We start from the raw sequence: 23,236 nt of genomic DNA on the forward strand, positions 1-23,236 counted from the left end.
GAAACAAATCATTCAAATAGTATACATTGCTTTTCTGTCAAATGTGTCTCATTGAGCTGTGAAAATGGAAAAATTTAGAAAAATCACAGTATAGATCTAAGGCAGCATAGAGCAACTGTAACACATTTATATTCCACAAAATGGCCTAGATTTTACTCAGGAGGAATGCACACTCCATTTAAAAAAGACACATCAGTGGCACCATATTTCTATCTGTATCCGTCTAAAAATGAAGTAAACCTGAGAATTTCTTCATCTAAATTCTTTTTTATTTTATTTTTTTGGTAAGATAGTGTTGGGGCTGTAGCGCATTCTTTTAAAAAGCTGTTAAAATTGCTTAAATATCAGGCCTACCTAATTATAACACAGACAAACATCTAAACAAGCTAAATGGGATATTTAACATCTATTCACTGAATCGCCTTGATTAATACATTCTGATATGCTTAACTACAACTCAGCTCTATTTCTTTTTTGGCCATTAAAATTAAAAGTGCCACTGACAATGAATTAATGTTTATGAGATGGTAATTAAAAGTAATTGGATTCCAAGCATATTGGCAATGTCAGAAGTAATAACACTTTTTGTAAGCAGTAAAAGGATGATCTGCATAATTATCCTTTAACATTTTCACATAATTAAAATATAATCACCATCCAGGAGCTTTAATTTATATATTAAAGCAGCCACTTTAATTAATATATTGCTCACAGAAATAATTTTATTCATAAAATTAAAATATAAAATAATAAAATATTAGATACACACGGTCAGATGTACTAAGCTGTGTGTGCCTGTTTGTGGAATTAGGCCACACATTCTGCTTGAAATTCCTGTATTTTGTACGAAGCCCCCTGAGCCTAAACGCATAATCTAACACCGTGCACACGGCATCTCCATCTCTTAGGTACACGCTGCTGTCATGTATTAATGCATTTTAGTTTTAACAGGGCTTAATGTGTTTTTTTTTAATATATTTTATTAAAATGGCTCTTACTTCAAAAATTAAATGTTTTTTGTTTATTTTTTCACACAAACATAGTAAACAAACAAATATTTAAAATGTTCATTAAAACTTATGGCTCAGTTTAGCACACAGCACAATACGCAACAATTAATAACTTTCACTGACTACATGTCTAGTCCTTGTGTCTCACTTTTTCTTTAAAATGAGGAAATCATTGCAAACCATTTATTTAAAAAAATTAATGGATTACAAAAAAAACTGTAAAAACATCTATTGTGCTATACTTTCATACATTTCAGGAATATCACATTAAATTTAAAAGACACCAGTGACAAGTGTAACACCAGTGACTGATCACAGCACAACCACTGAAGTCCACAAAATTTTTAAAGCCAAAATAGCTGATGTTACAGGCCTATTATCGTGGCCTAATGGTTAGAGTCTCGGACTTGTAAACCGAAGGTGAACCTGAAGGTTGTGGGTTCGAGTCTCAGGTCTGGCAGGGATTGTAGGTGGGGGGAGTGAATGCTCTCTCTCCCAGTCTCAATACTATGACAGAGTTGAGACCCTTGAGCAAGGAACCTCTTAATGAACTGCTCCCCGGACGCACTTCACTACTGTGTTCACTACTGTGTGTGTATTTGGATGGGTTAAATGCAGAGCACAAATTCCGAGTATGTCACCATACTTGGCTACACGTCACTTCACTTCACTAAAAAAGTGTAACAGCAGTGACAGACAGAAGTTATTGCAGTGTAAAGTGTCAAATCACAGATTAATTTATGAAAATCAGAGAGAATGAATCAACTTACCAGTCATACTTTTTGAATCACTACTCCTCAAACTGACCTATTCACACACACTTCAAATCAGTATGCTCCAATACATTACCAGTGCATATACTGTAAGTGCTCTGGTAACACCAGTGACAAAATAATTTGGGACAATTTTTTAAAAAACTATTTTTCTAATGAGTCTTATATCCTCATTATCCATTAAATAATTAAAACAAAAGAATTGTTACAAACTATTTCATGATTGTGACTATAAATAAAAATGTATTGGCTTGGCACACAGTCAGCATTTCAATTCATCCCAAAGGTGTTCAGTGGGGTCGAGGTCAGGGCTCCGTGCAGGCCACTAGAGTTCCTCCACACCAAACTTGGCAAACCATGTCTTCATGGAGCTTGCACTGTGCACAGTGGCATTGTCATGCTGGAACAGGTTTGGGCCCTTTAATTCCAATAATTTTAATGCAACTGCATTCAAAGACGTCCTGTACAATTGTGTTATTCCAGCTTTGTGGCAACAGTTTGGGGAAGAACCACAAATAGGTGTGAAGGTTAGGTCTCCACAAATGTTTGGTCATATAGTGTACTTCAGGAACAATTACATAATTTTTCCTCTTGTCTTGTCAAAGAAATTGAATACGTTATAGGTGATATTGACGCTGATAAAAGTGATATTGACATTTTTTCAAATGTTCTAATAGTCATACTCGACCACAACAAAATGGAATAGGCTACAGGTTAACTGCACACAATTTTTTACCAAGTAGTTTCTGCAAAAGCTGTCTTTTTTTGTTAAAACCAATTAGTAATCAAATAGTATATCAACTGTATTAATGCTCTCCACATTGTTTACTTGTCCTTAGGCTTATTTAATAAAAACTTTATAATATGACTTTATTATAATATAACTTTATTATAAACTTTAACACATTATCTTCTTTTCTGAACTTGCAATTCCCAAGCTTTTCACAACAGCTTTGTTATTGACCATATCCACTACTGTTAAACCACAATTACATCGGCTTTTAAACCACAATTTGTACTTCATGCATTTTGTGCATATAGTAGGCAGTCCCGGCCATAGTTTGCATACAGCTACACCTTTAAGTAAATTATATGGAAATTTTACAGGCACTGTAAGCGCATCACATTGCGTTTTGCACTGCACTTCGTTATGTACATTCATTTAGCCCTCAGAGAGAATGACAGAAACAGAAGACAACATGTAAATTTGTGTCATATTGCTCTTGGGCTTCTATCATCCAAAAACTTTCAAGAGAATCCAGAGAGTTTAACCAAGAAATCAGTAAGTGACCAGACTGAAAGTGAGTCTCGTAGGCACTTGACACACATGGGTGGACTGCTCTACTAAAACACCCACTCTGTTGCCATGGCATTCAATGGGAGCAAAGCATTTCTTGAAACAACAGCAAACTGGTGTTTGTGTGTATGTATGTGTGTGTGTGTGTGTGTGTGTGTGTGTGTGTCTGTCTGTCTGTCTGTCAGTCTGTCATCATTATATCTGTCATCATTATACATGAAGCATATAGCTATAGTCTATACAGTATCAATACAATATTTAATGTAATGACTCTGAAATGAGGAAGATGGGATTCTATTTCTGATTGGGGAAAAATATGAAAATGTCATTTTTCGAAAAATTGGATCTATATAGAATTCTTCAGAAGCCTAGATTCTTGAAACTGTTAGGTCATGATGCCATTATATGAAGAGTCAATTTCAGAGAGAGAGAGAGAGAGAGATTTTCCAATATCTCCTTTCTATCTCTGTTGGACTCTCACTGCTCTGTGGGATCTGCTCTAAAGGTCGTTCTCCCAGCAAATTGTCTAATTAGCAGCAACGCAGAGCAGAACTAGAGAATGACCCGAAGCTTGATGCTGCACAGATACCATCTGGTACCCAGAATAAAGTAGCTTAAAAGAATAGACTGAAGCTTGCATCATACATGCACGTTTTTACACAGAAATTCAATGGTAATAGCACCAGGAAAGGTTTAAGTGTAAATGTCAAGAGTTTTATATATAAGTTTGATTCATCAGTCGATTGGGATTAGACATACAACTCTTGTGATATTATCAGGGAGGCTATAGTGTTTATCCTAAAATGTGGTGACATCTTGTGGGATGACAAAGGAGAAGAAAATGTCTGTATATAGCATAAAGTGAGACATTCCAAGCTTAAAAAATTTCTGCCATATGCACTATTATTGTTTTTCATTTCTTACACAGCAGAGAAGTTATAATTATGCTTCAGGTTAATGTTGTGGGGTACTGTACAATAATTTGCAATTTCCCTAAAGTGCAAAATACGTGTTTTCGGATTGAGACATTACTAACTTAGAAAAAACAAAGTACAGTGTATAGTATTCAGTATATTGTGCAAAGTATGACATTTGAAATGCAGTTTTAGCGTATTCTCTGCTCCAAAACATCAAATTAATCTGCTACATAGCAAGGCAATCATGAGTTTAAAGTTGTGCAGTGAAGACAGTGAAAATGTGCAGTACAGATTGGGAAACAGTGGACTGGGAAACAATGTTATAAGCCAAAGAAACACTGAACACTAAAAAGGCATGAATATAGTCTAAAATATGTCTATTTTAACCTTGTTCTGAAAATGCTTTTTTATTGAGTGGCTTGAACAAAGCTTGAACAGTCAATAAAGGCCAGATCTACTCACCAGCAGGCCAGTTACAGATGTTTCCTTGCCAGCAGGATGACTGGAGGTGGAGTGTGACTACTATGACACTAAGTACACTCTTTTTTCAGTTTCCATTACTGGTTTTCATTTAGTTGCATGGAATGATATAAATCTCCATAGCCACAATGTTCCCCTCTCTGGTTCACCAGACCTTTCTGGCAAACAAACATTTCTGTGGAGTAAATAAGTAATCCTATAAATAGTGATTGGCATAGGTGGCATATGTATAACTAATCAAGCTCTCATTATCCATCCATGCAACTGAGTAGCAAATTGCTTTTGTATTGTCTTTTACCTGAAACGACACAAAAGAAAGGCCCTATAGATTATTTTCTGCTATGGTGGAAAAGAAAAGAAAAGTAAAGAAAAGAAAAGAATGAGGATGTTGATCCACCATGCTTATTTTGCCAACATGACAGTGATCGGGTAAAATTGCCACCTGTTTAGCTAATGTGTGCCAGTGACAAGACTGTCATTTATAAACAAAACCAAACACTGATTGTTGCTTGTTTGTTTGTTTGTTTAGAATAACACACACTCTACTCTCTGCTTCAGGTTTAGTTGAAAATTGCATTGCAATAAATTCTATTTTAAAGAAAAATGTGTGTGTGAATAACACAACAGTGTGTGTGTGTGTGTGTGTGAACTGAATGATTTTTGAATGTTAATAGTTTAATATCTTATAAAGTCTAAGGAAAAGAATGTTGATTTGAGAATTCATGAGCACTGTGGTTTAAACACATTTACTTCCATTTGAAACATATTCAGTGTAGCCCACTTCCTGTGTTATATAGTGCTTTTCACAACATGTTTAGACTTAGAAAGCTGAAAAAACTAAGCCCAATTCCTCCTGTTCTCAGCAGTAGAGACAATTGGGATTGCAGCTAATGTGGTAATGCAGTTTTTTTATTTATTTTTTTTATTTACATTAACCAGTTATTCATCTGTACTCTTTTTCAATTTTCATCACAGTCACACCAAACAGATGTTTTACACGATGGGGTAAAACAAACACTGTAAAGTTACAAATATTACTAATGGTCATGACATGCACCATACCGTCACTGATTATTTTCCTATAACAGCACACCCTGTTGTGTTTATTGCTTACATATCATTCCTGAACAATGAGTTCATCTTGTAAAAATAATTCATAATAATAACCGAAATATTTATAGTAGACCTGTGGATGCTGAAGTGAGGAAAGGATGAAGGGAGGATAATATGGAAAGATACAGAAAGAAGTCGAGGCAGGGAATGTCAGTATCAAGGCAAAAAATAAATAAATAAATAATAATAAAAAGCTCTTCATTTTAATGGTTTTAAGAATTTAATAGTACTACATATTGCAAATTTCCCAGCGTGCAAATTACCAAATAGAAACAAAACAAAGCAGTTCTGGAACAGTGGGTATGCCTTGAAAATAGCACCATTAGCCCTTATTCATCAAAGTTGTGTAGAAACAAGTGCAGGTTTTAGAGCAATAATGACAGACTGTCATACTACAATACAATACAATACATACCACATAAAACAATCTGTGATTTAAATGCACTTGATGAATCTGCTTTAGCTACCTGGAGACAAGCCCACTAGTCCCTTATGTATTTGTCATATGCATACCTGAAATTTACATGAAATACACCTCAATTTGTGCAATAAAAGCCAATAAAAGGAAAAGATTAAGCACACAGTTAGCCAAGCCGAGTTCGAGCATGTATCTGAGACTGCTGTCTGTCCCTTACAGAAAAGTTACTGTATATGTGAATAATTAAATGTGATTCAAGTGTGAATTTTATACATGTGGTTTTTGGAGAATTCACATGTTGTGACACGTTTCTTTTTATTTTCACATGCAGGGCATGTGATTTATTATTTACATGATATGTATACTTGAATTCATATGTGCAATTTCAGGGGATAACATGGTGAAATGGACATTCAAAATCACGTGGGAAAAGCACATTTGGAATGTATGGGATATTTCCATATGTGGCCGGCTATCTCTCTCTCTCTCTCTCTCTCTCTGGTTGATGATGTTGATACGCCCCCTCGATCATCCCTGTTTCCTCGCTGTTCTCCGTGTCACTGCAGATGCCTTGAACACTCCACAGAGCGCGCGCTCACTCGGACCTGCGCCTCACCGCTTTACCGCCACGCGCACAATCAAACCAGCGACCAGCGACTGACTCACTTTACCCGGGATAAAAAACATGTCAGAGCAGGAAAAAAGCTCATTCACATCACCGCGATGACATGAAATAGGTAAGCCTCGAAACTATTATCTAGATTTTTTTTTAAAAACTAATATTTTTCGTGGAGCCGATATGAATTCAATCAATTCATTTGCAATCAGAGAATGTCAATATCTGTATACTGTTAGGTTTAATAAAGTCCATTTTTAATAAAGTTTACTGATATCATCATAATGGCATGGGTAATTTGGAAACAAAAAAATCCAATTATATAGATTTGTTAAACTTTCCAAAGGGGAAAGTCTACCTGAAATCAGCCATCAGGGCTCTGACAATATGCAAGTCAAATAAACTGCAAATCAGACAGATGTTTTTAAATGTTAGTTTAGGTGTGTAATTTCTGAATCTTATAAAGCTGCATGCTATTCAGATTTCAACCTGTTCTCTGTCTTCACAAGACAAACTACTGTAGACCAGGGCCATGCAGAGAGACACAGGGGCTCTGAGTTAAAATAAATAAATAAATAAATAAACAAATAAATGAAAATACATACATACATGCATACTATATACTATACATACTATATATTTTAAAATACATACTAGCCCATAGCCTGCTGAAATATAACAACTGAGATTTAAGCAGAAACCAGACCATAACCTATTATACGATTAGATTGGCATTTATCAAATTATATTGTTATTGCATGATAAACTTTTAAGGTCTTCAATAATGAAATAATATGATAAACATACTTAAACACAGTGGTGGTACAGGGACACAGTCGTGCAGTGGTACCTTACAGCTCCAGCGTCTCCGGGGTTGATCCTGAGCTCAGGTTACTATCTGCGTGGAGTTTCCATGCATATTCTCATATTCTGGGTTTCCCCAGAGATCTCCGGTTTCCTCCCATCTCCCAAAAACATGCCATTAGTTAAATTGCCCCTAGGTGTGAATAAGTGTATGAATGTGATGGGCTGGTAGCCCATTCAGGGTGTGTTCCTGCCTTGTGTCCAGTGTTCCAAGGGTTGGCTCCAGATTCACTGTCACCCTGAACAGGATTAAGCAGTTATTGAAGATGAACAAATGGAAAATATTAAAATATGTGTCCAATTTAAACTTTCAGTGGAAAAGTGAACAATATACAACCTAGCTTTATTAAAAATTCTACCTACAAAAGCTAGATAATGTAATACAGATGCAATGGTGTTGAAATATATTTTATTGCTTAACATACACAGTATGTGTCCAAACTAGCAAAGACAGATAGCAAACTAGCATCAAAGACAGATATATTTAGCCAGGTTTGACCTACGGCCTGTGCTTCTATTTCTGAAGCATTTTTTTGACACATGTGAGAAATGCGTCACACGTACCAGTTGCACTTTCTTTATAACCGGCTTTGAAACTCGGGTTAGTGGCATGTGAAGCTGAAAACATACTTCACACTAGTCTGTTGCCAAAAGCAACAGACAACATCCGGCCAACACATAGCAAACACACAGTTCCAGTGTACATACTTACATGCAGACGTTACTAGGTTGGTTATAAGCCTCTGTGCTCGGGGCTTGATAGCCTACAGTGTCAGTAAAATTCAGAGCAGACGTATGTCTCTTTTCCATGCATGATGAGGAGAAATCCATTCAAGGTTTATTACTACCAACATTTGTTACGAACTAATTAGATCATTTTATTTTGTATGTTAACAAAAGCTGCATTACTTGAATAAAACTATCTAGCGCCATGAACGGGGTGGTTTAAACATTCTTTATTACTTTACTTAAAACCCATTTAAGATTAATTTGAAGAGATGTTTCATTTCAAGAGGTCTTATTCATTCTGTAATTATATACTGTATTTGAAAAGCTTTCAAATACAGATATTACTATTCTTCTGAAATATTGATTTGGTTGTGGTTTGATACATTAACTTTAGCCTAATTGCTTTCTAATTTTCTTTCCAGTCAAGTGCTACAGATATGGTGTGTGGTTTTTAAAATAGCTTTTCTTCACACACCTTTTACATTTGGAAGAATAAATATCATACACAGCTCAAGTGAATAGATCTGTCTTTATTAAACAATGCTTTGACTTTAGTGCTCTATTAGTTTGTCAGTCTTTTTTTTAATTTAATGAATACAATCTAAGTATAGATGAACTATAAAATATTCAAAATATTCATCTGTCAGAATTCAACTAAAGAATAATTAATTGTTTTCGGTTCAATATCTACTACAATTTTATCTCTGTTTTTGCTTAGCTATCACACCACATGTCATAATATAAACCATTTCTAAGCACTTGTGACTGGATAATACTGATGTAATCAATGACAAGTGTAGTAAGAGGTGTAGTAAACAAATTGGGTCATTATTTAATTACACTTGTACACTTCCATGAAAATATGTCTGGATTTCAGTGTTTCTTTTAAAATAATTTCTTCAGTCATCTCCAGTAACTGCTTTAACCGGTCGGGGTCACAGTAGATCTGGAGCCTTTACTGGGTGTGAGGCAGGAATACACTCTGGATGGGATCCACTGTGCCACCATGTAATATCATAAACAGTATATATGCTGCAAAAGTTACAGTGGGAAGATTCCAGTCAAACATGGATTACAGCTGTTCATTCTATAATCCAGTAAGGAGAACTATTTGAATCTTGGTTTATGATATGGCTCATTGCCTGAATGTAAAACTTTCAGGATTTATCTTTAGGCATGTCAAATGTGTCACACTATTTACATCGATAATTGATATGTGTAATTGATTTCTTTTTGTTATTATGTAAATATCACATTTATGAATCAAAGTGATATGGCTTCAAACTTCATTCTCATTAACATAGCCCTTCGTAAATACATCAATTGTATTAAATTTTCTAGGAATGAGAACACAAATGTAAAAATGTGCTTGTTTGGTAAATATTAAATCATTTCTTTGTAATACATCATTATCTGTTTATATGTTTAGTAAGAATTTAATGCAGCTATAGTGCAGCCCTTGCTGCAATGCTCAGATTGTATTATAAATTGTGTTGTGACACAAGTTATGTACATTTACATTTATGTATATTTTAAAATGTATGTGTGCACTTGCTTGAAGAATGTTTACAGCCTTAGTATGCATAGTCTATTGCTTTGCTGCACGATTGAAATGTAACACAATAAATATAATGTGACAACAAACATACAGTTGAGAGCTGGCCTGAATGATTCTAAACAAAATGAACTCACCATCTATATGCTGTAATTTGTAGGGTTGTAGAATGTGGCTGTTACACAATGGCAGGTCATGTGATATAAAACTGACAGAAAGCAGCCGGGGCCTTTTATTTAAAGTTACATTTTTATTAATTGAAACTTCTTCTCTTGATAAGGGCATAGGGCAAATCTTTCAAAATGGGCACTGCAGACATTAAGGGGGCGAGGAGAAGACCCACCAACAACCCCCCCTTTGATTGTAGACTGCTCAACACTGTTTAATAAAAAGATGTAAATAGCAAACCTGTGACCCCGCTTAATTCTTCTGGACACTGTAGTAATGAGATGCAGTAATGAGAGTGACTGTAAAATCTGGAGATTTTTAGTTTTCTGTGACTGATATACAGACAGAGCCCCTGTACTGTTATATCCTGCTATCTCTTGCTTTCATCCCTCAGAGACAATGACGAATTTTCTATTCAATTCAATTTTATTTGTATAGTGCTTGTAACATTTTTGACATTGCCACATTTGACATTATTGGCCATCATTCAGCAAGGAATGAAAGCCAATCCTTTTTTTTTTTTCTCCCTGCATCCATTTCAATAACTTAAACAGGATTAATTCAGTGCAAATACGCCCCTGCAATAAATAAAAGTTACTGGCTGTGACTAAGCAGGAGACCTTTGCTACATTATTCTGTTTGCCTAATGGTAGATATTCGAAAGCAAAGGCCAGGGATTGTCAGGTCGATTACAGGGCAAGAGGTGCAGGATTACATTAAGAGCCATTTCCATTGCTAGTTTAATTTCGATGTGTTCATATTCCAAAGCCCATGGGGATGTTAATATGCCAAATATATATTAACACTGTGGTGCTGTTAATATGTCAGACTTTAGTACAGTATAAATCATTTTTTTCATGCAGGCAATTTTGTTGAAAATAGGCTACGGCGACAGACAATATGCTGAATGGATGACCATAGGCTATGAAGGATATTTGACACATACCATGTACCAGTGGGAGGGGAAAAAATATTCTACCCAGCGCCATATTCTAACCACCCACCCATGATAGGCGTGGACCAATGAATGTTAACCAATGTCAGGACATAAATAGGGTAACTTAAAAATGCACCAGAGACAGATTGCTTCCTGTTGCCAACACATTGTATTTGTTTCGTAATAGACAAGGAGAGACTAGATACAGGGTTATGATTATTCACTCACCTGGATCTTTCCTCTCCATCTAGGCAAAGTATCCCATTCAAGAATGCCAGGAAACTGACTGAGCAGCAGCATGGATCTTTGGATATTTCCGTCCTCACTCCCAAACTTGTCAGAGCCTCTTATGTATGAGAGCTTCATGCTGGGCAATGAATCCGATGAGAGCTTAAGGAATGCCACTGACCACAGCTTCACCAAGACCAGCACAGTGGTCATCACATTCATTTACTTTGTAGTTTGTGCTGTAGGGCTGAGTGGCAATGCTCTGGTTATTTATGTCATCTTGCGTTATGCCAAGATGAAGACAGTCACCAACATCTACATCCTCAATTTGGCTGTGGCTGATGTGCTTTTCATGATGAGCCTGCCCTTCATTGCCATCCAGTTAGCCCTGGTTCACTGGCCCTTTGGGCCAGTTTTGTGTCGTGTGGTCATGACTGTGGACTCTCTCAATCAGTTCACCAGCATCTTCTGCTTGATGGTAATGAGCATTGATAGATACTTGGCAGTGGTGCATCCTATCAAGTCCACGAAGTGGAGGAAGCCTCGAATGGCCAAGACCATCAACCTGGCAGTGTGGGGAGTTTCCTTGCTGGTGAACTTGCCCATCATCATCTACAGCAGCTTGATCACCAAACCAGATGGTTGTTTCTGCACCATTGTGTGGCCTGAGCCACAGGAGGCCTATTACACAGCCTTCATGTTCTACACTTTCTTTCTGGGCTTCTTTCTGCCTTTAATGGTAATTTGCCTGTGCTACCTACTCATCATCATCAAAGTTAAATCATCTGGGATACGGGTGAGCTCCTCCAAGCGGAAGCGCTCAGAAAGGAAGGTGACACGCATGGTGTCCATTGTGGTGGCTGTGTTTGTGTTTTGCTGGCTTCCATTTTATGTCTTTAATGTGACATCTGTGACTGGCACCATTAGCACCACACCTATCTTGAGGAGCACCTTTGCCTTTGTGGTGGTGCTGGGATATGCTAACAGCTGTGCCAATCCCATTCTCTATGCCTTCTTGTCAGAGAATTTCAAGAAGAGTTTCCAGAATGTTCTGTGCCTGAAAAAAGTAGGTGGCCTGGATGAGATTGAGCGTAGTGACAGTAGGCAAGACAAGACACGGATGAACCCTAGCGAAACTCAAAGCACACTGCTGAATGGAGACCTGCAGACCAGCATCTGAGAGAGAGGAACAAAGCACTTCTAAACCTTTAGGTTATAAGGTTATACTCCAGTCAGGAAGAAACAGATGGACAAAGACTCTAGGAAAAAATAGCATGGGGAAGAAGATGGTAGGCACCAAACAGTTTCACCAGCTGACAAAAGGAAAAAGCATGACTTACCTTTTTTATCCAGTTGTAGATCAATGTGAAATATTCCTACTGAGTAAAAAAAAAAAAAAAAAGGAAGACGAGCCAAAGTATTTGTCATCTTTTAGGAACATTTGTCTTACTCTTCATTTGTAATATCATGAATATATTAAAATATTGTTCTAGTAATATTTCAGGACTTTTGTACACTCTTGGGTCTGTGCACATTATATTGTTTGGATGAAGCCACTGCAAATGGGAGAGCAAGATGACCATGGAGTTTTCCAGACCGCTGACAGCAGACAGTCAAGTAACTCTACCATATAAGCAGTCAAGGGTTGCCTGCTGTTGACAAGTCACCCCGGGAGAAGAGTCTTATCATTCTGGAGCATGCTCACAAATGCAACTCACATTACTAACAGTGCAGCACTCATCTATCTGTTTTCATGGAATAATCTCTTTTTCTTTGGAGAGTGAAATGTTGGAAGAAGTACTACTCTTAATGAAATCCCTTAAATTCTTATTATTGTAAGTGTTGTCGCAGATATTCAGGCTTTTGGACTATTCAAAAGTAAAGGTGCCTGTGGGTGTGGCATTGCCTATGAAAGTGTACTATGAATGTACAGAAGGTACCTGGATGTCTATAATCATGTAATCCTTCCTTTCTGACAGGATGAACAGTTTTGTATTTTCCTTTTTTCCTGTAAATAGTATTTGCTAAGACCTCTGCAAGGTACACGATTCATGTGAACTGTCCCTCTCTTATCCAAATGTAGCTTGCCTATCATATTTAATGGAATAGCTGCTGGCTTAACACTAACCAAACTGCTGCTAGATTGTATAAATTTCTGTTTAATTCTGGAGATGTTACTGTCTAGCTCTTGTCAAAACCTTGTTTAAAATGTACTACCTTCGCTGACTGGGCACATATCTGTTATGCAGAATAAATTACTCTCAGTGCTTTATATACTGTATAATTACAGTCCGTAAATATCTTGTGCCATTTATTAGTAGTTTGTATCAAAACAGCTTGACTGATATTTATATCCCCTGAAGCGTTGATGTATTTGTAACTCAAGTCTCAAGAGTTTTTCCTCTATATTACTTGTAGACATTGGAACAAAATCTTGTTTCATTCAGGACCATGATGCAACACATAATACAGCAGCACAATACACAGTAAGTACAAATACACATCAGTGTGAGATGCTTGTTTTCTCTACGTCTGTTTACTCCAGTCTTTATGGAGCTGTCAAATTGAGAAGGGCTAGAACATGTGCTTTCTTGGGCAGTCATGTTCCTTTAAATTCCTTGCAGCTTCTTTCACTCGTCTTATCCTGAGAATCCTTTGCCTGCTATGGTTCTTGATAAAAATGGGAACCAGGCTATTGGTGTGATCACATGTATCTGAAAGGGTTGCTTTCTGTGTCTTTTCCCATGTTTGGACATGCCAGTGTTTGAAGGTGCTCTCTTTAAATAGAGTCTATTTCTAGTGTTTGCTCTAGTTCTTGTTCAAATGTCACTTTACTGCAAGAACAGTTGTGTTTAAAATCAACAGAAGCTCTGCTACCTGTAGATATATAGAATGCACATCATTTAGATGAATAAAAGAAACTGTCTGTAGATATTGATACAGTGACCAAACCCTTGCAGGCTAACTATACGTTTTGAAAGCTTGCACATTAGTGCTAAATTCAGTGCTACAGGGTAGTGAGAAAAACAGAGCATGCTATGTGATACTGTAACTGCATCCATAAACAGATCTTTTGCATTTTAATTAGAGGTTCATTAATCTTAAGGATGAACAGAAATAACAGTGGCAATTCCCTCTCCATTCGTTACATGTTCTTGTGTTGGAAGCTTCCCTCACCAGAGTGAACATGGCGTTACTGTATGTTGCATTGCATTATGGGGAAACATCGCCATCTGGTGAGGGTGCGGGTTTGCTGACCCTCTGATAAACATAACATTAATTCAGTTAACAATGTAGACTAGTATGATGTGGCAAACATTATGTTGTCCTCTTTCTTCTCTCATACAATCAGTTTATAATTTTGCAAGTGTTCAATGCCAGGCAGTGACCGAGTTTGAATACTTGTCAATGACTCAATGACTGTCAATTATTCTATGTTTTATTTTAGTGCTTTCATTTTAGTTACCACTAACCAAACATAGCATTTGTATGCTCTTGTAAAATGAAATATGTTTAATGTTAACATACTTCATACTGATGATGGTGTTTGTTCAGTGTTTTTACTTGGAATTAAAATGCTTTTTCATTAAACAACCCTGCAATCACATCTTGCTTTATGCCTATTGTTGACTTCCTTCAGCACCCAAAACATCAGAGAAAAGAATTATATAAATGTTCAATATAAAAGAGCAACTCCAGCAGCCTTTATTCCTTTTGTCACACACCATCTGCATCGCCAAGTGCCATGGTGTATTCACAGGGGGTGGGCCTGAGCAAGTCCTTTAATTCCTGACCACAACTTTATAAAGCCCGATTATGTGCCCTCAACAAAACCTAACCACAGTCTTTTGTTGTTGTGTATGGATGGTGGACGAGTGCTGCCCTCATGGAATTAAAAGCTCATTATACTACAGTGATGCTGAATTCTTAAAACTGAGTGGTCAGGAGGTGTTAATTTTCTATAACAACACAGCTCAAACAGTAGTGCTGGCTGCAGGCCATATCACAGGTTTATATTCATATGCTTGCTCTAATATGTCATATTTTCTATGACAGACACTTCAAATAATATAAGGCTAATAATCAGATGAAATTAAAGTTTGTTATTTAACTAAGAGAAGTGTATAGCCATTGATGAAGTTTCTGTAAGGAACCCTTTATTTAAAGTACCACTTTGGGGTGGTAACTGTAACACTGCTTCACATCAAGCCATTGACTATTGTCCTGTAACAGCACACCCTTTTGTGTTTCATAAAGCTGATAACTTTTATTTGATTGTATGTTTATAATAATCTGATGGCCCAATAGCTACAGACAATTTGCATGATATGTTTAGTTTCTCATAATGAGACAACACGGAAATGAAGCTCTGGGTTCCAAGGAATGAAATGACGCCTTGGCTAGTGTGAATTTAATAAATGAGTCACAGACGGACGAAATAAATGAATGTGACACGGGGCAGTGTGAATTGAAAAGCTTGACTGACACACTAAGCTAAATAAAGATAGCTGCTGTATTCAAAGCTTAATTTTCATTGCTCGGTGATGGACTTAATGTTAAATGCAATCGAAAGAGTTGTACTCGACACTCAGTACCAAAGAATACTACGTCTTAAAACTGAAAACACACTCACTAAAGCAAAATAAACCTACAGGAATCTAGGAAAATGGAAGAAAAAACAGCATTAGGGAGTTTGCAAACCACCTGTGAGCGATTTTACAAGAAGTTAACTACATCAGTTACCTTTGTAGTTTTTTCACTAGAGAAGTGAGATTTAAAAACTGCCACTTAAATGCGTTTGAATTTTTTTTCTCTGATTTCTCTTTTGTAGCATAACAGTAAAGCTCCCATCACTAAACACCTCTGAAATCCATTTACTAGCTCTGATTTTTGCTGTTCTCTCATTAGTGCGAGACTGACAAGCGTGTTTGTGTAAGATAGACAAGCACATTGATGTGTTTTAACAGCGTGGGATGAGCTAACGTCTTGGTGTTGCACTTGTGTCTAAGAATAACCCACGACGTCTTTTGTAAAATACGCTAGCAAAAGAACATTTCTTTTGTCAGAAATGAAATAACAGATAATACAGTTTAGAGTCATGCTTTTGTTACATTTTTTATGAAATTCACTGGAGTTGCTCTTTAAAGAACAGTAAAAATACCTTTTCTGAAGAGGGCAGCAATCAAATCATTCACATATCGCCTCTTGCAGAGACATACATTAATTACATGCAATTCTTTAGTTGAGTCACAGCTGAACAGAAAGGGTCCAGTTTCACACAAGCATTGTAAAGTTAAAATAATCTTCACTGGTAAAGGAAGTGTTCAATTTGATGCCCTCTCTACCATTTAATGGTGGACTTTGTGTTGCTATGCTTTCGAGAAACAGTCAGGAGTGTTGCATCACTAGCATTACTGCTATTGGCTATTAAATATTCATACAGATTAACTGCCAATTCTTTAGTGCATTATTAAATTATTGAGCAGGTACAAAATCCGGTCTCTCTCTGTGGGGGAATGTTGAGGACTGAACATTCCCCCATCTACAGGCAGATCTGAAAGACAGATAAACTAAATGGATACTCATAACTTGTAACTGCAATAGCTTCAAAAATATTATGTCAATATTAATTAAAATTAATGTTTCCCTACATTCTTTTAAGATGGCGCTAATGGGGACACTGCCACTTACTTTAATGGTCACAATAAACAGCACTCAGTAGTGGAGCATTATTTTTTTTTTTCAAACTAACAGAATGACACTCAGAATACTAAGCTAATCCTGCAGTAAGATAACCCTGTCTTGTGCGGTCTGCACTTGTGCACTTTATGTATAAATTTATGTAGTCTCCTGTAGTTCTGTGTTGTTCTGTTTGTGTCTTATGTAGCACCTTGGTCCTTGAGAAACGTTGTTTCGTTTCACTGTGTATGAACTGGCTGTATATGGTTGAAATGACAAACTCCACTTGACTTGACTTGACACATATTGATGGTTTAAGAGAGCTAGTTTTAGATAATCATAGTTGTTTACCTTAAGGGAAAAAAAAAACTTAACCAAATCTTGAGACAACCAAGAAGAACAAGGAAAGTGTGTGTGCAAAAGATAAAGACAGACAAGACACAGTTCCAGTTGGGTTTTAATCAGTTAAATACTTCTCCTGTTTCCCTGAATGACCAAATGGCCATAGTGAGACTCCAGACAAGCCCTGATCGTTTACTTCACCCCATTTAGTTCTGGCATAGAAAGGGAAAAAAATTCTGCAGCAGACCAAATGAACTGGCTAAGACTCATCTAACATAAGCACACCAGTTATATTTTGAGGTCTTCGGTGTGGCATTACCATATGCCAACTGCAACTGCTGACTTGGCATAAGCCGTGCAACCTTGATGTAGGAGTTCTTTCGGTGAAAAGTGATATTAATAAAATCACAGAGACACACAAATATACTGGTGTTATTTTCTGTCTTTAGCTCCACATGGAAACAGCATATGGATTTAAAAGAGCAGCACTGGGTTTGTGTGCAGAGGCACCAGTGTGCGCAAGGCACGATGCCACAGAGAATACTGCCGGAGACGGACCCTTGTGTATTCCAACAATTCACACCTCCTGCTCTAGGGCTGGTTAGTACGACCCATTTGCATTATAACACTTTCTTGAGAGTGGACTGTTTGTGATTATTAAAGATAAATAAAGATTTTTTTTTTTTACTTTTGGTAGAGGTTAGCTAAAGCTGGAAGCTTTGAAAAAAAAAAAAAAAAAATCAAATTTAGGCTAAAAACAAATTTAGCCCCTTCCTTTAGTGGTCCCTCTGAAGCCATGTCCTCAAAACACCTAATGGCTAACGCAAGATGGTTGAACAGCCCAAACATGATTAACACACAGCTCGAGATGCCAATTTAGCGTGATTTGTTGGAGGGCCACATAAAATTTTCCCCGTGGTTTACAGACTCTGGGGTGCTACAGAGAGTGGAGTTTCTTCTGGCAGCTTTGACTGAAGCTGAAATGTGAGGACGCCAAATAGTAAAATATGAAAAAGTGTTCTTAAAACTGTTTTAAAAATTGCTTAGCCCACCTTTACCCACTATCTATCAGGTGCTCTAGAGCAGGAGGGGTTGTGTGTTGGAACTCAGTTCGGGAGGGGCAGGGGGGTTGGGGGAATAAACCATAACCGCATAATACACACTATGTTACCATGTGCTATGTCATGCTTTTAAGTGCATAGGCTTATGCATGCTGTAGTGTGTGAAAAAAATAAAATTAGGAACATTTCAAATGCCTTACTATCCATACTACTATGGATGTATGCGGCCTGAGAAGAGGCATAGAAACGTTTAGGTCAGCAGGAAGAGTCAGTAATGCAGCTTCCATTAAAATGCTTACAGTAAGCACCTACATGGCAAGCTCAAATTAAATCACATTTTATACCGTCTGAAGGTAAGTGACCAGATGTCAAACTAATTGTGTGTTAGGACAAAACCTGTGGCCATATTCTTATCCCGGGTCACTGGTTCCTGGAAGAGTTCCTGTTTTGTGTGTCTGCCACACTACCACATTACAGGGATCATTTACAACATAATAGAAGTGATGCAAACTGTTTGACAGTTACATCATTTTGCAGGAGGCAAAAGCACAGCATCATGGGGAAGATGGAGGAGGATGAGAATGAAATTGTTGTATTTTACTGTTTTATTGTGTTTGTGAGAATAATAACATTAATATAGCTAATGGAATATTTGAAACCTGATGCATGCACTAAGTGCAATTTCATAGTTCATGTCTATTTCTGACTGCTTGCCACTTGTGTGACGGTTTTGACTCACCACCTCTGCACGGCGGAGATGTTTTGCTTTACCGGTCATGCTGTGCTGTTGATATGAAACAACCTTTAGTAATCGCTTGTACATACAGTTTTTTTTTTTTTAAATGCTGGGTGAGAGAGTTGGTCTCTAAAGCATGCGTTTGACCAAACAGTTCAGTGATGAAAACTGCCTCTACCAATTACAGATAAAGCTGAGGCAAGAAGATGCTTGTCGAAATTTTTAAAACTGGTGAACTCTTCCTTTAACACGTGCCTTGCATAGGCCTACAGGCTTGGCTCTTGTGGGATGATCAAAGGTAAATCGCATAGATGCACACAGATCACAAGTAAAATAACACTGTAGTAATGGTCTTGCCAAATATTGCCTTGAAAAATGGTCAGGTCTGCTGCTCCTCTTCATCAGAGAACCAACATCAGCTTTATAATACCTCACCAAAACACAACAGAGATACAAATGATAAATTTGGGGGAAGGAAACCCTGCAGACAGGAACAACTGCACTCCAACAAAACCCTGTTGAAGAGAATTCTGAAACCAAAAAGGTGAATGAGGATTGCGTACACTCAAGAATATAAAAATAAACAGAAAACGGAAATAGCACAGACTTGCCTAGGCTCTCAGCTTTCATGGCAGTGCTGACCCAGACCTACATACTTTACTGCTTCAGCCAAGTCCACACTTCAAAACATGGAGACTAGATACTGAATTCATACAGTATTTCATGACCAATATCACAAACAATATTCATAATCATTTCTTTAAAAAACATAAAATCAAAAGCAAAACTTCTTTGATGTGCTAGTCCATTTTTTTTTTTTTTTTTAACACATTTTGTTGCATTGAGTTCATATGCATATGCAGAATAGACACTGACTCACCCCAGCAGGCTTCTAACGCTTGGTCAGTTTGAATGAGAGCACCATGGGGAGGAAAAGACAGAATAACAAAACAAAACAAAAAAAAAATAGAAATTGGAAAAAAAAAAAAAAAAAACCTCTACAAAAACAACAAAAACTAGTCAAAGTTGAGATGTGCCCTCTACTCTTGTTTTCACAGATCAGTTCATTTCACCCTCTCCGTTTTTTTTCAGCGGTGGAGAATGTGGCAGGAGAGGCGGAAAGCAGTCGTGCATTTCTTCCTCTCCTCCGCTTTTCTCACATCAAGTAACGGTTAGCTCAGTGCTGGTTTGAATGTGTTGCATGATTTTGTTTTTCGTCTCTTTTGCTTTGGCCCCTGTGTGGGAAGGAAGCGATGGGTAGTCACAGTTTCAGGTAGGCTTGTGTTAATTGTGTCCTCTGCTGCAGGTGTGATCTCCCTCTCAGCCGCTTTCACTGGGTGAACGAAGCACTCCACAGTCAGCAGATCGGTGTGTTAAAGCTACTCGTATTCAAGGAACTGCTTATGGTAGAATAACAAATACCTGTAGTGGAGAGATATGCACACTTCATAAATTCAATAAAGCATCCTCACTGAAAGACTGGATCTTTTTCATTTGGACAAGTCAGTTGTGAGACTCAACTCGGACTTGTATTTATAAGACTTTAAATTATTCTGCATAGAATACTGAATGCTTTGGCATGTCAAAAACACGATTGTGCAGATTATAGTGGATGGGATGCCTATCATCACAGTCTGGAGGGTGCTATTTAATACATTAATCACAGCATTAGCACCAGGCGGTTATGTAAAAAGACAGTTCTTAACTACCATCATTCTAAGAAAGCAACATCCACTGAACTCTTATATTACAGAAATTATTACAAAGATGTTTGGGCTGTCCTTGGGTGTAAATTTTGGTTGGTTTTGTTTGAGTAAATAGTAATGTATGCCAGATGTACACTAAGAAATCATTTAAGCTGGAAATGTAGCTTGTACCCTGTGTGTTACTGTTAAACAACAACAACAAAGGCAGCAAGCCCTTGAGGATGTTGTTAAAAGTAGGGATGTAACAAGCAGACAATTTGGATCAATGCACAGATTTAAAAGGCAAAGCCTGAAATGAATGGGGGCAACAATCATACATCAAATATTATCAATATATAATTTAGTATAAACTGATTTATTATTTATCAAATAATTCAGATTTTAAAACACTGTGATTTACCTGTAACTCTGTTACTTAAAATAGCCCTCTTCTACATCATCATCATTCGCGAATTAACAGTAAACTTTTCCCCAGATTCTGAACAAAGGTGATCACGTATTGATCGGAAGCTGCTAAACTGAATCATCTTGTATCATATCACAGCAGATTCAGTGGTATCGTCAAATATCGACTCATTGCCTTATGAAGCAAAACTGTATCATATTGTATGGAAGCCTGAGGTTTACATCCCTAGTTAACAGTGTAACCTGAAAAAAGCACTGTGTGTGTGTAGTGTGTGTTACTGAAGAACAACAGACAGCTGTTATTTAACAGTAACACGGTCATTTAGGTCACAATGCTAACAACAAAAATAAATAAATCAGTACCATGAATGTGCAAAATAATAAATCTGTGCATCATATTACACTATGTAAGGAGGTACAAGTTCTTAATGTTCACGTGAGTAGACGGCTTGGTGGACAGAGCTGTGCTTATAGCTCAATGAGTGGCCTTGCTTTGAAGGAGGATGCTATGTCTAGAGCAGTATCTCGGAGATTTTTCAAGGCTCATAATGACCTGGGAGTTGAACTGCCATTTCCAACTCTGGCCTCAGTAGGATTCCTCAGAGGAATGCATTCAGAAGCAAACAGAGGTGAGGCTGAAAATCAGTCCCCTACAATATTCCATAAAAGCAAAGGAAAATTAAAAAAAAAGTGTAGTTTTTCCAGTGTAGTTTTATGCAGTGGATTATTAACCGGAAATATTTTCAGACTAACCAAGTAGCTTGCTTTCTTAGAAGATGCCAGATATGACAGATAGCATATATGTCGTTGCTGGTTCTACACTATATAGTCAAAATATGTGGAAGCTTCACCATGACCCCCATTATATGGCCTTTCCCAACCTTTTGCCACAAAGATGGAGGCACATCATTGTCTAGAATTTCTCTGTATGCTGTAGCATTACATTTTCTCTTCACTCTAAGTGGAACACACATGTTCCTGCCCAACATCAGTGCCCAACCTCACTACAGCTGTTGTGGCTGAATGGGAACAAATCCCCAAGCAACATTCCAAAATCTAGTGGAAAGCCTTCCCGGAAGAGTGGAGGCTGTTTACAGCAGCAAAGGGGGGGACAAACTCCATATTAATGCCATGCCTTTGGAACAGAATACTCAACAAGCACATATGGGTGCCATGATCAGATGTCCAAATACTCTCTACACACCCTTCACTGTCCAGCACGTCCTTAATGCTGGCCTTGGTGATGATGGCATCGTCACATTTAAACCATTGGTCCTTGTGCTGGCGGATGAAACTGGTGTAGTGGCCACTTTCTAATGTGCCCTGGTGATTCACTACAGCAAACAGGGAGTATCTGAGGAAAAATACAAACAAATGCTTTAACACTCATTAACACACAAACCTGCATGCACATAAAAGCAGGGGAGTTATCAAAATAGGTGGACACTAGCAGCTGCTTAGCAGATAAGGTTCTGTGCTAATGACCACAAGTTTGTAAATACAAATCCCAGAACTGCCAGAGAGGAACGTGCAGAGCAAAACTAGCTAGATATATTCTTAAAATCAGAAAAAGTAGGCAATTGTGGATGTGTTCAGTCCTCCCCACCCACTGAATTTCTCAATAAAAAACAGAAAACTAAGCTTTCATAAGGAGACTTGCATGATTACAATAATTCTTGCCACAATAAACAAAGTGGGTATGGCAAAAATTGCTGCATATATGCAATGATTGAAGCTGTTACTTACTTATTGTCGTTGTTTAATACATCTACTGATTGCTGGTACTGGCCATTTACTCTGCTCTCTTTACTGCCAAAATAAAAAAAAAAAATCAATAGTCATCTCTCTCTTTCTCATTTTTTTCTGAACAAAAATACAGTTAGGTCTGGAAGTATTTGGACAATGACAGAGTTTTTGTGATTTTGCCTTTATACACCACCACAATGGATTTGAAATAAAACAATCAAGATGTGATCGAAATGTAGACTTTCAGCTTTATTTTAAGAGGTTCCACAAAAATATGGCATTTACCATTTAGGAATTACAGCCATTTTCAACAAAGTACCTCCATTTTCAGGGGCTCGAAAGTATTTGAACAAAGAGACATAACTGTAAATATAACCATAATTTTAATACTTGGATGAAAATCCTTTGCAGTCAATGACTGCCTGAAGTCTGGAGCCCATGTTCTTAAAACTCAAA

At 37.3% G+C, this 23,236-nt stretch overlaps 2 protein-coding genes across 6 annotated transcripts in view; one reads left to right on the plus strand and one right to left on the minus strand.

The window, feature by feature from the left end:
- Positions 1-6,486: 6,486 nt before the first annotated feature.
- Positions 6,487-16,378, plus strand: LOC113527983 (somatostatin receptor type 2). Its single transcript, XM_026916193.3, has 2 exons — positions 6,487-6,745; positions 11,129-16,378. Exon 2 carries the CDS (start codon positions 11,176-11,178, stop codon positions 12,283-12,285), a length of 1,110 nt encoding a protein of 369 aa, XP_026771994.1. The 5' UTR covers positions 6,487-6,745; positions 11,129-11,175; the 3' UTR covers positions 12,286-16,378.
- Positions 16,379-17,228: 850 nt separating this feature from the next.
- The window catches only part of LOC113528178 (ubiquitin carboxyl-terminal hydrolase 22), a 52,975-nt gene continuing 46,967 nt past the window's right edge, over positions 17,229-23,236 (minus strand). For 4 of the 5 annotated variants that reach the window (XM_034310214.2, XM_034310215.2, XM_034310216.2 and 1 more), the window contains 3 exons: positions 22,781-22,843; positions 22,239-22,388; positions 17,229-20,345 (listed from right to left, as the gene is read on the minus strand). In XM_034310214.2, the coding sequence (XP_034166105.1) occupies positions 20,303-20,345; positions 22,239-22,388; positions 22,781-22,843 (256 nt within the window). In that variant the 3' untranslated portion in view covers positions 17,229-20,302. The remainder of the gene's footprint in view (positions 20,346-22,238; positions 22,389-22,780; positions 22,844-23,236) is intronic. The other variant, XM_053239216.1, reaches the window with a different exon arrangement.

The sequence above is a fragment of the Pangasianodon hypophthalmus genome, chromosome 13, assembly GCF_027358585.1.
Source record: "Pangasianodon hypophthalmus isolate fPanHyp1 chromosome 13, fPanHyp1.pri, whole genome shotgun sequence".
In the NCBI taxonomy this organism is placed as follows: Eukaryota; Metazoa; Chordata; class Actinopteri; order Siluriformes; family Pangasiidae; genus Pangasianodon; species Pangasianodon hypophthalmus.